The sequence below is a fragment of the Trypanosoma grayi genome (assembly GCF_000691245.1).
Source record: "Trypanosoma grayi strain ANR4 Tgr_422_V1, whole genome shotgun sequence".
NCBI classification, from domain to species: Eukaryota; Euglenozoa; class Kinetoplastea; order Trypanosomatida; family Trypanosomatidae; genus Trypanosoma; species Trypanosoma grayi.
This window is the reverse complement of record NW_008826041.1, coordinates 75-14,684: the sequence shown is the minus strand read 5'-3', so window position 1 is coordinate 14,684 and position 14,610 is coordinate 75. Positions and strand designations below refer to the sequence as shown.

The window sequence follows — 14,610 nt, the reverse complement described above, 5'->3', positions numbered from 1 at the left end:
GCGCAGTTTTGCCTTTTCTTCTCTCTTGGGTGTTTGGTGTTGTTTTCCTTCGCACAAAAGAAGGGCTCCAAAGGTAGGGTGGCAGGTGTCTTTCCTTCTTTGGAACATGTGCAGTCCTTCCTCCTCCTTAAGGATCCGCATCCTTACGCTCGATGTCCTCTCGGAAGACGCAGGTGATTTTAGGCACGGCGGCCTGTACATTGTGGCGCGCGTTGGCGGCGAGGCGCAGCGCACATGCGCCCTCAGCGACGCCGATGAGAGGTCGTGGAATGAGGTATTTGCGTTCCGATTGGACGGCCGACCTCCGGCTGCGGCCGTTTCGCTTGCCGGCAGTGGTGGTGGTGGTCGTGGTGGCCTGATGCCATCAAGAGCACCGCCGCCTTTCAGCAGCACGCCGATTATGTGCGCCGTGCCAGACTACGGACGCGCGCCCCCACCACCCCCGCGTGGCAGCGGCGGCAGCATCGCCATGGACGCCTTCGCACCGCCGTGGCTCGGCACCCCGTACAGACTTCCCACCGTTGTGCTGGAGCTGTGGCGCAACTCCCCGAACTCCGACGACTGCCTCGCCAAGTATCAGTTCTGCGTCCCGCTTGAGTGCGGCAGTGACGTTATTGACAGACTCGTGTACCTCACAAGCGCCTCGTCGTACTCCGTGCAATTCGCGCTGCGGGTCCGTGTGGCGCTGACGCAGCCGCAGTCACGCCCTGTGGGCCACCACACGTTCCCGCCCAAGATGGTCCCGATGGAGGCAGCTGCTCTCTGGAGGCCGTAACACGCGACTTGTGTGGGTGCTTAGTTACAGCGCAACTGTGTGGGGAGCTGTGTGGCTGTGGTGGGTGCGGTGGTTGGACGGTTTTATTATATGTCTTTGTTATCCTTTTTCTTCTTCTGACCGAAGTTCTCTGTCTGTAGTGAAGATTCACATTCCAACCAAAAAAAAAAAATGGGAAAGCTGCAGGTGTGTATCTGTGCTGCCCGCAACCTGCACGACAACCAGGTGATCAGCCTGCCGGACCCCTACTGCCGGCTGCATATGGGCTCTACGAAGTACAAAACAAAGGTAATTGATAACACGCTCAACCCGGTATGGAACGAGACGTTCCGTTTTCAGGTGGCGGACGAGAATTCTGCTCAGATATGCGTCGAGTTGTGGAACAAGAACATTATCTCCGACGATGTGATGGGCTCGTACAACATCTCTGTTGCGAACTTGACGAAGGGTGTGGTGCAAGACGCATGGTATTTGCTGTCGCACTCCAAGACAAACGCAGAGCTGCGGCTTCGTCTGTTGGCGTGTGACTTTGGCAAAGACCCGAGGCCCGAGGACGCGTGGAAGGTAACAGCAGACATCAATGAAGACCCTGTTGTGAAGGCTGGCGCAAAGCCACCGACTGGCGCAGCCCCAGTGACCATTACGAGCAACGTGAACAACACACCTCTTGATTCCAAAATGGGACCGGCAGTTGTGCCTAGCGTCTTAATGCAGGAGCAGCAAGTGGCCTATGCCCCACAGCAAAGCCCACCACCACCGCAACAACCAGGTTACTACTCGCCGCCACCACCGCAACAGCCTGTATATTATCCACCACAGCAACCACCACAGCAGCCTGGTTACTACCCACCACCACAGCAGCAGCCGCAGCCTGGATATTACCCACCACAACAACCACCACAGCAGCCTGGTTACTACCCACCACCACCGCAGCAGCCGCAGCCTGGATATTATCCACCACAGCAGCCGCAGCCTGGATATTATCCACCACAGCAACCACCACAGCAGCCTGGTTACTACCCACCACCACAGCAGCAGCAACCCGGCTACTATCCACAACCGCAACAGCAACAGCAGCAGCCACCGCCACCATCGAGCTCCACATACCCCGCCATGTTGTTTCAGCCCGCTGGTTATGCGTCGAACCCTAGGGATCCTAACTACCGCTATTGAAGATGAAAGCATGCAAAATCGCATGCTTATGGATTTTTTTTCCTGGTTTATCATACCAGAACTCCGTGCATAAGGTGCAGTTAGGAATCCGTGTAAACACGTTCCATTTACTCCTTTGTTGTTCTTTGTTTGCCGTGGTTGCACTCGGGTATGAAACTCTGCGTCATGTGACAAGCCATGCGTCACTTATGTCCACTCTTTAGAACAACACTACTAATATTGGTGGAATGTGTATTGTTTTCCACCCACTGATGCTGATGTTTTTTACTTATTTCTGAGAAGGCACCACTGCCGATTGAAATGGGACAGCAATGGGTGCTACCTTAACACTGCATAGTGGCAAGATCTATGCATTCCTTCTGCTCTTCGCTTCTCAGCTCTGTTGCCTCACTCACACCCCTAAACACAAAGAAAAAGTGGATAGGATTCCTGTATCGCCCTTCGCTGGATTGCTAAACAGCAGATGAGTGACTCCGAGTCGATTGTGTTCCACGAGCAGAGTGAGACAGAGTCCGCGCGCGGCAGCGCCCTCCCAAAGGCCGCCGCTCACCTCCACACGGCAACAGCAACGCCTGCAGCATTTGATAGACCGCCGCTCCACCACGCAGCTCGACGGACCTCCGTGACGAAGCCATCATCGTCGCAGGTGCCTGGTCGCCAGCATGCGTCATACGGCGGCGACGCGGACCACGACGACGCCGGCAGTGATCACAGCGAGAGTATCCAATTTCACACGGAGGGTGCGTCGCGAAACATGTCGATCTGTAGTCTTCCCCGACTTCCAAACTTTAATAATTCACACACAGCTGCACAACCGGGTGCGCACGGGCGCGTCTCCCGCACGTCGAGCCGTGGTCATCTGGACGCCCGCAAGTCTGAGGTGGGCGATGAGTCCATTCAGTTCAACTTTGAGGCGTCCAACAACTCCTTGTATCCAAAACAGATCCTGCAATCAGATGTCTCTCACAACGAGAGCATCACCTTCCAGGTGATGGAGGAATCATCCGCCGACGATGCTGCTGCCCACAAGGCTGCTGCCGCTTCCGGGGATGCTGGCCAGTCGTTGTCTCCTGGCGCCAAGAGCAGTGCTTCTACCATTGTGTTTGAGACTGAAGGTGACACGGAAGACCAAAACACAAAGCCAGCACCTCGCATAGAAGCGAAGGAGACGAGTGAGCAGCCCCTGTCAAAGAAGACCGTCGTGTCGAACAGGTTGAGCCGTACGAGCTCGAATTTATCACGCAGTGGGGTTGGTGCAGCATCTGTGCGAGTTGACAGCAGCAAGAAGAACCAGAGCGCTCCCACCAGCGGTACTCCTGAAGTGTTGTTGGCATCAGCAAATGACACAGGCAATATTCCCTCCACGTCTCAAAGGGGAAGAACAACTGCAGCTAAAACGAAATCGGATTCGGCCAAGCCTCCCAGAAATAAAGCGGTACCACAGCCTGTGGTCGAACAGGTCAGTGGAGATGACTCGATTGTTGAATTGGGAACCACCACGGCGCTTCCAAAGAGTTCTGGCAGTGGTGGCACATCTGATGAGCGGTGCGTGGCGACGATGGCACCGTCCGAGGACTCGCCTCTCACCCCTGAGAAGGTGGTGCCTTTGCCGTACCCACACACCGCCGACGTGGTGCCACCGCCGTCTAGTACTATGACACTGAGTGAAGGTATTCTTCAAGCAAGGCTGTACACAGAGCATTGGCGTCTGTTCAACGACATTCAACGGGAGGAGATTGCGCGCCTTATCCAGCGCATCATGGAGGCACGCAGGGCGGACTCTCTCCCGGTTTCGTTCGACACTGCAAGCAGGCAGAGGACGGATGCTGCTGATGCCGTCAGTGACTTCGCTGGCATGCGTCGTCCACGAGGCCGCCGCCAGATAGAGAGAGATGTTTCGGCGCGGCCCGCGTCCCCGTTCAGCACTGCCGCCTACTCACGAAAGCGGCAGATGAGCATCGAGAAGCAGCAGCAGCGGCATCAGCCCCTGCAGCGCAGTCCGCCAGTCTCTGGGCGCGCGCGAGTAGCGCATGGCAGTGGCGCTGACTCGCCGCGCAGCCCCTCGAGCGCGAGAAGGCGGTCACCGTCTCGCCTGTGTTCGCTGCGGGAATCACCGCCAGCTGAGCGAAGTGGTCGATTTGTGCGCACCCTCGACGGCCCCACGTGTGTTGCTGCGGCGAAACTTGCCGCATCACTTGGCGTTGCTTGGCCACCGCATGAGAAGGACGCTCTCTTCTTCTTGACGGGTGCACGCTTGACTCCAGAGCAACGGGATGAGTTTTACGAGGCGATGGCGCTCCATACAGCAGCTGCGGCGAAGCTTCAGAAAGATATGCAGAGCGCGTGCAGCGCGTTAAGTGGAAAGAGACGTCCTGCCGTACGGAAAAAGCCGTTGACGACGCGGACATCTATCTTGCGAAAAGCGTTTTCCCTGTTGGATGTGGACCAGCAAGGGATCATTCACGCTGTTGATCTTCCCGCCATGCGGCGCCTGCTCGAGGCGGAGCGACAGCGCCTCGCGGAACTGGTGAGCGGTGCTGCGCCGTCGATGGTGACAGTTCTTTCACGTGCGCGGGGGGAGCAGCGGAAGCTCAAAGGCGCAATTGATGTGAAGCGAGCCCCAGTGAAGTCGGAGCGAACTCCCACACCTGCTGCGGCTGCAGCTGCAGAGGTGTTGCTGTATGCATTTGTACTAGACGTCATTATTCCCCTCCTTAGCTCCTCGGGTCTAGTGATGTTCGACTTTACGACGGTCGGCCTTCTTGTGTTTGGCTCCATTGGCAGCGCCGAGAAGGGCGCAAATGCGAGTCTCGCCACGTGGCGTCAAGCAGCGCTGCAATACTTTGAGAAGCTTGCATAGACCTACGTAGTCGACCGCCCTTGGACATTATTCGTTCTTCACGTCTGTGGAGCACATGTCTTCGGACCCTGTCGACAAGGAGAAATGGTACACGGTTTCTTTTTTGCTGTGATATGTGATGACTTGGCTTCATGTATGGATGTTTGTTTTGGTTTATGCTTTCATTCCTTTTTTTGTTGTTGTTGTTTTTCCTGCCTTTTCTTTTGGTGATTTTCCATTCGCGCACTCCTGTGTGCTTTGAACCATCTGTGGGTGCAATAGGAACGAGGTCCCAGCAGCGCGGTGGTAAAGTCAACCCTGCTGCTCACCACGTAGTATGTTCACCCCGTGCTCTTCTGCAGTAAGTCTGGAGGAACCACGACTATCAACAGTAGGAACGCATCCTCGAACAGCAGTGAGAGTGGTGTACCCGATGACGCTCTCACCGCTGACGCCAGTGGACTCCAAGCTCAACCACTGGCGCCACGAGCATGCGAAAGAACAGAAGCAGGGTTTGGATGATGACGATGCGGAGGAGAAGCAGCAGCACCAGCGCCAGTGCCAGCGGAGCCCATTAAGCCCCGAATCGTCTGTTAAGCGACGTCGCTTTGCTGAGGACTTGTGCAAGACAGAGAAGGCCTCACTTCTACCAACATTTTATTTAGGAGACCATGACGTGTTTGAGGTGTCTGCGAAATTAGAAAATGATTTCATGGGCGCCGCTTTGCCGGGGGAGTGGAGCAGCAACATATGCTACGCCCCGTGCGACATGCCAGACCGCCTTGCGGACGCCTCTGCAACGGCTATGATTATGACCCGCTCCAGCAAGCTGCTGCGCGTGTCCGACATGGGCGAAGTGACACAGGTCTTCAAGGAGCCTGCACCGCTGGTGCTGCCCGTGTCGGCCTCGCCTGACCAATGCGCGGAGCAGCCCAATACGCAGAAGGACCCTAAGACGCCATGCACGCCGGTGGAGAACATCATCCCGTGCTCCTCGGCCCAGACGCCGCGGTGGACACCAGTACCGCAGACGCCGCAGAAATCCGCGAGGCGCCCTCCGACGAGGCTTATGACGCCCTCAACACACCGCCGCATGTCGTCTGTGTGCGAAATGAGTGTGGAGTCACGCGAGGCCCCTCTGGATACCGCGCTGCCCACCAGCCACAGGGACCATCTCCCGCCTAACAAGAACCCGTACTCGCCGTACCACAGCTACGCGGAGGAGTGGTGCGCCACGCTTCCGCTGGAGATGGAGGAGGCGACGCTGGTTCACGCTGGCGAAAATTTGCGGCGGCGCGGCATTACTTCGCCAATGTCCGCTACGAAATCTGAGCCGCGTGTGCCTCAACGCCCCGATTTGTGTGTTGTGATGTACTCGCAAACCGTTCAAGCACCAGAGGTATCATCGCCACGGCTGTGCATCTCGCCATTCTCCCTCGGAGGTCAACGAGTAAATGACACCCCCGGCACCTTCCACACCGAGATGTGTCATGGAGCCGAAGTTAACTCCACCATTGCTGTCGAACCGGAGTGCTCGCTGCTTGAGACGGCCCTAAGCGAGGTTGACGGGGATGGAGGCAGCCCACCTCGAATTTTAATCAATCCCTGTGATGTTTCGGTCGATGCAGATGTGGCGAGCTGCTCAAGATACACCGATGCTATTCTCCAACCATTGCGAGAGGAGGAGATGAGGAATGAGGCAGCGCCGCTGTCGGCGTCACGAACCATCTTATCGTGGGAGGTGTCGCCACTGCCGCTGCGGAGTACGCGCAGTTTTCATGATTCGCACCGTCGCACAGATGAGTATGCCTTACCACATCTCGCGTCGTCCATCACGAGCAGCGTGCCAATGTGGGGTTCCTCTGTTGGGCTAACCACAAAAAGAAACCCAACCGGTGGGCAGATTGCTCCTTGTCACACTGTGGTGCCTACTACTGTCACTGAGGGGGAGAATATGCATACGTCTCACTCAGCAAACTGTGTCAAACCGTTGCCTGATCGGACATGCTCCAGTAGTCCCTCACCAGTCTTTATTTGGGCCAACAGCGACTACCCAACGTGTTTCGCGGAGGATGATACAGAAGCGGAGGGAGAGGGAGAGAACAGTGACGAGGAGGAGTGCGAGCCTGGCGATCGATTCCGCAGTCACCACCGCTATCAGTTCCAGCACTGGCTTCCGTGGAAAAATACGCATGGCTTTCTTCCTATTCACCTCGATCGTAACGGCATCGTGTGGCTAGCCACGCACCGTACAGATGGTCTTCCGTACGCAGTGAAGGAGGTTCCACAGACACAAAAAGCTTCCTTGCAGACAGAACTACAGTGTTTAACACTTGGAAATGCTCCTATGTCGGCGCTGCAGCAACAGGCAGCGGAACACATTACTCGATATTACACTGTGTCACCATACTGCATTGTCTCAAGTGACTCACGCGACGACGTGGCTTTTCTCTTGCAGACAGAGTACTTTCCGGGAGGAAATGTAATGGAATGGGCACTCGACCCGCAAGGCCGTCGGGGTGCCATGCACAACGTTCCAGAGGAGAGCTTCTGGTGCTGCGTCCTTCAACACGGCCTGCTGGCCTTAGAAGCCCTGCATGCTGCCCGAATTGTACACGGCAATCCACTTCCATTTAATATGTTCATCTACGTCCCAGGGCATTACAAGCTCGGCAGCTTCGGAAGCTCCGTGAAGTCACCGAGTGCGTACCCTACAGGAACCCCAAGTGCGTTGTTGCCGCCCAACGAGGACGGGATGTCGTTATTGACGCCGTATGAAGTGGATGTGTTTGTCTTTGCCTCCGGTATGCTGCAGCTGCTTGGTCACTGCATTGCGAAGCGTCGAGACTGTGCTATGGCGAGTGACCCACATTCATTGAATATGGAATGTCCCCGGGCTGATTTATTCACGACACGAGATAACGACATCTCCTTCGCTTCATATCGAGAAAGCCGTGCGAAAGGGTACCACAACCTATCCGACCACCTGTGGGGTATATTTCAGGCCGCCCTCTGTGGAAAGACGCTGCGTGTTCTCTTGAAGATGTTAGACACGCCGACGCGTTCGCTCTGGGCAGCGCGTGCCTTGTTGGAAACTGAGAAGCGTCGCCTACTTCAGCGCAAGAACATGCTGCAGAAGGCGCTGCTAACACACAGCCACGGCAAGTCACGAGAGAAAGGTGCACCAGAGGATGCTCAACACGACCGCGATGATTCTTCCGCGTCAACTCTGCGGGGATCCCTCGGCAGTGCTGCCTCTTTGTGGTCGTCCGTGCGGCAGAAGTGCACAGCTGAAGCTGGGCCGCAGCAGAAACAGCAGCCGTTCATGTCTCCAGTACTGCTGCCAAGGCCCTCCAGTGCCGCCTCGCGACGCTTAGCGCCTGACACCAATCATAGCGGTGTTCTGCTGGGCTCGCAAGGGGCGACCACATCTGTGTGTGGGAAAGACGATGTGGATTGCGGCACCTCCCACCGTCCGTCGAGAACGATGAGCTCAATCAATAATATGCCTCCACCACTTGTGTGGGATTTATCTGTTCACTCACCCTTGTCCACTTTTTGCACGGCGAAGAACTTGAACAGCTTAAAACAGGGTCCGGGTGGTTTTCGATATTTTCGTGATGGGGAGGCCGATTTTTTCTCCGTGGAGGGAACAACATGCAGTGGATTATGTTCCCGTCCAAGGTCGAGAGTCGGAGCTGCTCCTCAGTCTGATGGTAAACAACACCGGATGGAGGAGAATCTGTACTGGAATGTACGACAGATTATGGCGGTGATGGGCTGGCTAAACGAGTCGAAGGAAGGCGCTGTGCTTCAGGGAAAGCAGCTTCATGCTGGGGAATTACTTTCCACACCGCAGTGCATCGTCAGACCCCTCACGTCATGGGAGTAGCGAGTAGAATACCCCTTCCATACGCTGTTGAACAAAGATTGTGCGTTTCCATAAAGTCCGTCATACTCCGCTACAGAAGCATAGAGTGATTTTTTTTTTGGTTTCTCTTTTTTACCGTGATGCACCCTCTCTGATTGTTTTTTTTTTTTGCTTTTCACTGTAAGTTACGGATAGCTGTACACCAGAAGGTTCAAAAAATATAAATTTCTACGCAGAGACGGTTGTGGCGGTTTGGTGCGTTATGTTTCTGCTTTGTTATGATGCATTTTTCATTTGGTGCCTTCCTTTTCTCCTTTTTTTGTTTGCTGTTATACCCTTGGTGCGTGATGCTGTGGCACCCCTGCGCTGTCATAGGCGTCGCTCACACTCCCTCTGGCCAAGGAGACATGTACCGGTGCCGCTCCGCATGGAAGCTGCTGGAGCTCGATGACACGTATCATCTCTTCAGCCGCGGCTGCTCCACTGTGGTGGATCTCGCAGCGGCGCCCGGTGGGTTTGCGCAGGTGGCGCTGCAGCGCATGGCAGCAGCATCTGCAAAGAAGCCGTCGCCTGTTGTCGTGGCGTTCGACCAGCGTCCGATCGTTGCAATGGAGGGCTTGTTTGCGGTTAAGTGCGACATCAATGACCACGTGCGTGTCATGAATCACACTGCCAGCTTACTGCGCAAGCTTCAGAGTAACAATGAGCAGATGCGGCGGTCCGTGCAGGTGGTTCTCCACGACGGCGTCTCTGTTGTGAAGGCGCAATCGGCATTCTCAGTAACGTATGGACAAAACCAAATGGCCCTAGGTGCGCTACGACTTTCCTGCTCTCTTTTTTCCTCACAGAGGAAGGGCACCGGCACTCAATGTCCCACAGACACAACATCCACGAATGATTCAATGACCTTTGTCACCAAGGCCATGCATTCAACGCACTTCAACACGTTGCTCGAAGCCGTTAAGAGGTATTATAGTTGCGTGAATGTCCACCGCCCATCTGAGTGCAAAACAGAAAGTCTAGAGACGTACATTGTGGCACGTGGGTTCATGCCGCAACGATGGATATTGGAAGAGAGGCGGGCGGCTGGAAGTCACCCACACCTTAGCGTGCCGCCGCATCGGGAGGATGTGCTTAGTGGGCGACAAGTATTGTGGCGCTGCTGGGGCTGTCGTGCAGTTCGACTGGGTGCTGCGCCCTGCCCGCTCTGCAGTGTGGCGTTGTTTTCACGCTGAGGCGGTGGGCGAATTCGTGTTGCGCGGTCAGAGTTTGAATACTGTTTCTTGGATGTTATAGCTGGAGTGTTCATTTCGAAATCAATTACCATTTATCCTTGGTGATTCGTCCATACTAGTGGGAATAGCTATTAGTTTAGTTGAAGAAAGAATGAGACGCTTTGCGCTGGTGACACACAAAGTTATTGCTGGGACATCCCACTCACATGGTGTCCTCATGAGCACTGCAGCTGTGGCAGCAACTCCAGTTATGTGCGGACCCGCCGCTGCCACCTCTCCTGCTGCGAAGACAGCGGACGAGCCATCAACGGTTGCTGCTACACTGAGTGTACGTCTGACATCGATGGTGGCGGACCTGCAACGACGGTCGAAGGACGCAGCTAAGTGTGATGGCGTGACGTTGGCGGCGAACGCGGGTGACGCTCCTTCCGAGCATGATGTGTGTGGCAAACAAACCACTACCCCAACATTTCCAATGACGCTGCAGCCCGTGCAGTTAATCGACGCTCTCAGTCTCTACATTCGCCGCGAGGAGCAGTTGAATGAGCTCTGCCGCTCCAAGCTGCTCTCTGTGCGGCGCTACTATGTGCGGATGCGGGAGCAGAAGACGCATCTCTCACCGCTGGAGTGGGACGTGCTGTTGAACGAGGCAACGAACATTGTGGAGGGGCGCGGCGTGCCGCTCGCGGTGGCAGCACGGCTGCTGCGCCCACGGTGGCCGGAGCACTTGATGGACGTTTCGGGGAGCCGCCACCATGCATTTCTGGTGAAGAGTGTTCTTGCGTGGGTGACTAGTCTGCTGCAGGAGGGAAAACTCACGGCGCCAGATGCTCGGACGATACTGGTGCAGTGTCCGCGTCTTTTTACCGGGCACGTGGCGCTCATGGGCTCCGTAGTGGAGTGCGCGCTGTCAGATATAAAGACGCTCGATGACCCAGAGGTGCTGATTCAGCTTATGTGGGCTGTGAACGACGCCCGGACACACGCACCGGATCACTTCTGGAGACGCGTGCTCGATAAGCTTGCGCAGTTGAATCGCTCGCTGCGGGATCAGGTCGGTGACGCGATCGACGTGGATGGACGCGTCGCAGGGGGAAATGGTGCGAAGAAAACTATGACTTCCACTCGCACACGAGTTGGCCACGTTTTCTCTGGACTCACAACACGACAGCTATTTCGTGCGCTGCGTGTGCTGCGGAAAGAGAGGTGGTGCGGTGATGTGCCGACAGTCTTTGACTTCGTGGACAGAGCGTTAAAGAACATTGCTTTTGAAGCTGAGGCGATGAATGCAGCTGTTCCCAAAACGCCGGAGCGTCAACTCTCGCGGCAGGCGGTGGTGCGGCGCGTGCAGAAGGCGTCTGATCTGTCGCCGGCCGAGCTGCTGTCGCTCCTCAACATTGCCGGTGAGCTCGGCGTCCAGTTTCACGTGTCGTTGGTGCGTGTGGCGGAGTGCCTACTTGCACCTATGGTGCAGTACCTTAACCGAGAACAGCTGATGCTTCTTACGTCCAGCGTGAGGCGCACGCGCTGCGACTCGCCGCAGCTGGTGCAGGCTATTATGGACGCTATTGTGCGGCGCGGCGTCACGTATCCGTGCGCGCTCAGCCTCTCCAAGGCAACGCTGCGGACGGTTCTCCAGAAGCCGGCGCTTCTGTCGCAGCTGACACTCGCACCGTTTGTGGAGCACATTACCAACCTCTGCAACACGTACAGGTGGAGCATGCGTGCATCGCAGGTTCTTGGCTGGGTGGAGCTGCTGTACGCGCTTTCGCGACGGTACGCACCGTCGTCGTCTGTGGGTGTGCGGGTGCGTATGTGTGTGGAGGGTTTCGCCGCGCCGCTAAGCGCCATGATGGCCCTTGGCGTGGTGCCCACCTCCATCGTCTCACGCATGCTGGAGCACACCGTTATACTCGGAATGCGGCAGCAGCCGCAATACCCCCTCACAGCTAAACTGCGCGAGGAGCGTAATGTGTTGGTCAACGCGAGGAACGCGCAGGGTGATGACATGTTTGATGATGAAGCAGACGTACCATTGCAGGGCAATGCTGCCACTTCAACATCAACAACAACTAACGTCCCTGATAGTAGTGCTGCTGATATGGCTGCGCGGAATGCAGGGAACGATCGTGATCCACGCGTAGGGGAGGCGCCTAGGGCTGTGCGGCAGGTATACGACTATCTTATTTTCGCTTACGAGCGGCAAATGATCCTGCGCGTGCCACTGGCGAATCTTGAAGAGCAGCATTTCTGTGAGACCTTTCGCCGTGTCGGCTTGTACAACATATTTACTGGGGCAAGTATCATGAAGCAGGTGCACCTGCGCCACACAGCTGCAGACGACGGCACGCTGACGTTACCTCCAAACGCGCAGTCAGCGTGGGTTGAGAAGCATGTCGGCGCCATAATTGATGCACGTCTTCAGAGGGCGAAGATATCGCCGACCTCTTCCAATGACGACGTACTGCGTCTTCTCGGCCAGCGCCACTGCGATGCGGCGAAAGTACGGAAGTTTCAGGAACTCGTACAGAATTCCCCGCTGCTGTTGGCGCGTCAGCAGCGCCGGCTGTGGGAGTACATTAGCGAGCTGGCCCGACGGTTCGGCGGGCAGCAGGAGCGGGATGTCGCACAGAAGATGCTGGCGACAGTTCTATACTAGTGCTGACGACTGACGGCAATAACAGAGGAATCCACACTTAATGTGATCACGCATTTTTAAATCAAGAATACATCAGAATCATTTTCTGTCGATAACAAAGTGTTTGATTTTGCAGAATATCGCATTTCTCCGCATCTGTGTGTTTGTCTCTCTCTGACTCTCTTTCTCTCTCTCTTACTCTCTGTATGTACTCGTTCGTCACTACCTGCGCGCCACGCTCCCTGATGCCTGGCCCAGAATCTTCACAGAAAACAGAGGGCCAGCCCCAAACCAGTCCAGCGACAAGAAGTTAGGCGGTGTGGCCCAGTGATGTATCGTCGTTGCTCCCGTGCTGCGCTCACTAGCCGGCTGTACCGAAGCAGCATTGCTTGTGCTGTGGCGTGGTGCGCGACGCAGGGAGAAGGTGGCACGCACGGTGGCGGCCCGGCTCCAACAAAGCCGCGTCGCGGCGTTCGTCGTGTTGCACCGACCGACGCGGAAATGGCGGACCTGCACGCCGTCGAGGTTGAAGTGGCTGCCTCCTCTGGGGATTCGATTCTTGCGAATGTCATCGTCGAGCCGATGTACTTTGCCTCGGCTGCTGATGCTGTGGCTGGTGGCCGTGCTCGAGAACGCAGAGACGTCTTCAGTGACATGGGTGACAATGATGATGAAGACGATGAAACGGGGAGAGACATCTGCCGGAATAAGGGTAGCAGGGAGAGACACGCCGATTTTGCAGAAGAGGATGGTGGCGAAGGTTCCATCTCGCCGAAGGAGGCGTATCCAACCACGTCAGGTCCGCTCGTCGATCCTGTCTTGCAGGAAGAGGAGGCAGCGGCCTGTGGTGCTCTTGCCGGCAGCATCTTTGAGAGGCAGGATTTTCTACGCTCACTCAACCCCGTGGAATTGGTAGAGATGGTGACGCTATATCTTCGCGCAACGGAAAACCCACGTCTTGTATCAGCTGATGAGGAGCACGCCCTTTTCCCTGTCATCATGGAGCGGCTCAACGAGCTTCACGTTGGGCAGATGCTTGACATCGTAGAGTGCCACTGGGCCCGTTCCACACTCGTGCGGTACGGTACGTTGTTTAAAGACATGGTACGTGATCGCATCGCCGTCATCGCGTCGGTGGCGGCAAAGGGCGCCCCAGCGCAACCAAAGCATCTGGACGCTGCCTCCAACAACGGCAACGACAACGATGGGATTGACGATGACGCTGCTGTGAATAATGATGACGATGGTTCGGTTTACACGCACGAGGCGACTAAGGGCGCGGAGGACCCCATTCTACTGCAGGCGCGTGACGAAATGAACGCGGACGGCGTGCTGCGCTGCATCGTCGTTATGGGCATGAGCGCCGGCCGGCGCAAGCGCGACCTGCAGTTCTTCCAGGCACTTGGCATCTTTCTCGTGCACCACATTAACCACTACAAAGATCCCCACGACCTCGTGCGCGTACTGACGGCGTTTGCGCGCGCCAAGATAGTGCCGCCGAAGGGATTCCTCGCGCTGCTGGGCCGCCGCTTCGCAGTGCTCAACAAACGCAAGCCGCTGGGCGCGCTGCCAAGTTACCGCGCCTTCGTGAATCTCTACAAGATGGGGCACGACCAGATGAACAGCTTCAGGTTCCTCACCAACTGCATCTTTGAGACCATCGATGCCAACGTCAAAGCGGAGAGGAAACAGCAGCGGATGGATGAGTTGCGACGCAGCAAAGACACAGGGGTTGCCCCTAGCGTTAATGCTACAGTCGAAGAAGGCCGAGGCGATACAGAAAAGAAAGAAACATCGCAGTCCACGATGCATGGTGATGCCGCTACGATGATGGGCGACCTCGACCCGCAGCTGCTCCAGGTAGTGAAGGCTCGTGAGCGGTTCAGGCGGCTGACGGAGCTGAAGCCTTCCATGTTCACCAAGCTGCTTCTCGTTCTCGCACGTTTCGGCGCCCCGCACCAACAGTACCTACGCCCCACAACTGCGCCGCTCATTCTGCCGATGCTGCGCTCATTTCCCCCACCAAGCTTCTCCCGCCTGCTACGTGCGCTACGCCTCTTCAAGACGACGGACCTCGAT

At 56.3% G+C, this 14,610-nt stretch overlaps 8 protein-coding genes across 8 annotated transcripts; 6 read left to right on the top strand and 2 right to left on the bottom strand.

Moving 5' to 3' along the window:
- Positions 1-106: 106 nt before the first annotated feature.
- Positions 107-775, top strand: DQ04_04221070 (hypothetical protein; the record flags this gene model as incomplete). Its single annotated transcript, XM_009313426.1, has 1 exon — positions 107-775. The coding sequence occupies one exon, from the start codon at positions 107-109 to the stop codon at positions 773-775; it is 669 nt and encodes a 222-aa protein (XP_009311701.1).
- Positions 776-946: 171 nt separating this feature from the next.
- On the top strand, positions 947-1,948 carry DQ04_04221060 (c2 domain protein; the record flags this gene model as incomplete). Its single annotated transcript, XM_009313425.1, has 1 exon — positions 947-1,948. The coding sequence occupies one exon, from the start codon at positions 947-949 to the stop codon at positions 1,946-1,948; it is 1,002 nt and encodes a 333-aa protein (XP_009311700.1).
- Positions 1,949-2,411: 463 nt separating this feature from the next.
- Positions 2,412-4,808, top strand: DQ04_04221050 (hypothetical protein; the record flags this gene model as incomplete). The annotated part of the gene is made up of 1 exon (XM_009313424.1): positions 2,412-4,808. One exon carries the CDS (start codon positions 2,412-2,414, stop codon positions 4,806-4,808), a length of 2,397 nt encoding a protein of 798 aa, XP_009311699.1.
- Positions 4,809-5,220: 412 nt separating this feature from the next.
- Positions 5,221-8,679, top strand: DQ04_04221040 (hypothetical protein; the record flags this gene model as incomplete). Its single annotated transcript, XM_009313423.1, has 1 exon — positions 5,221-8,679. One exon carries the CDS (start codon positions 5,221-5,223, stop codon positions 8,677-8,679), a length of 3,459 nt encoding a protein of 1,152 aa, XP_009311698.1.
- Positions 8,680-9,065: 386 nt separating this feature from the next.
- Positions 9,066-9,893, top strand: DQ04_04221030 (putative FtsJ cell division protein; the record flags this gene model as incomplete). Its single annotated transcript, XM_009313422.1, has 1 exon — positions 9,066-9,893. One exon carries the CDS (start codon positions 9,066-9,068, stop codon positions 9,891-9,893), a length of 828 nt encoding a protein of 275 aa, XP_009311697.1.
- A 151-nt stretch (positions 9,894-10,044) lies between these two features.
- Positions 10,045-12,552, top strand: DQ04_04221020 (hypothetical protein; the record flags this gene model as incomplete). The annotated part of the gene is made up of 1 exon (XM_009313421.1): positions 10,045-12,552. One exon carries the CDS (start codon positions 10,045-10,047, stop codon positions 12,550-12,552), a length of 2,508 nt encoding a protein of 835 aa, XP_009311696.1.
- Positions 12,553-13,494: 942 nt separating this feature from the next.
- On the bottom strand, positions 13,495-13,701 carry DQ04_04221010 (hypothetical protein; the record flags this gene model as incomplete). The annotated part of the gene is made up of 1 exon (XM_009313420.1): positions 13,495-13,701. The coding sequence occupies one exon, from the start codon at positions 13,699-13,701 to the stop codon at positions 13,495-13,497; it is 207 nt and encodes a 68-aa protein (XP_009311695.1).
- A 123-nt stretch (positions 13,702-13,824) lies between these two features.
- Positions 13,825-14,343, bottom strand: DQ04_04221000 (hypothetical protein; the record flags this gene model as incomplete). Its single annotated transcript, XM_009313419.1, has 1 exon — positions 13,825-14,343. The coding sequence occupies one exon, from the start codon at positions 14,341-14,343 to the stop codon at positions 13,825-13,827; it is 519 nt and encodes a 172-aa protein (XP_009311694.1).
- Between the last annotated feature and the right edge of the window lie 267 nt (positions 14,344-14,610).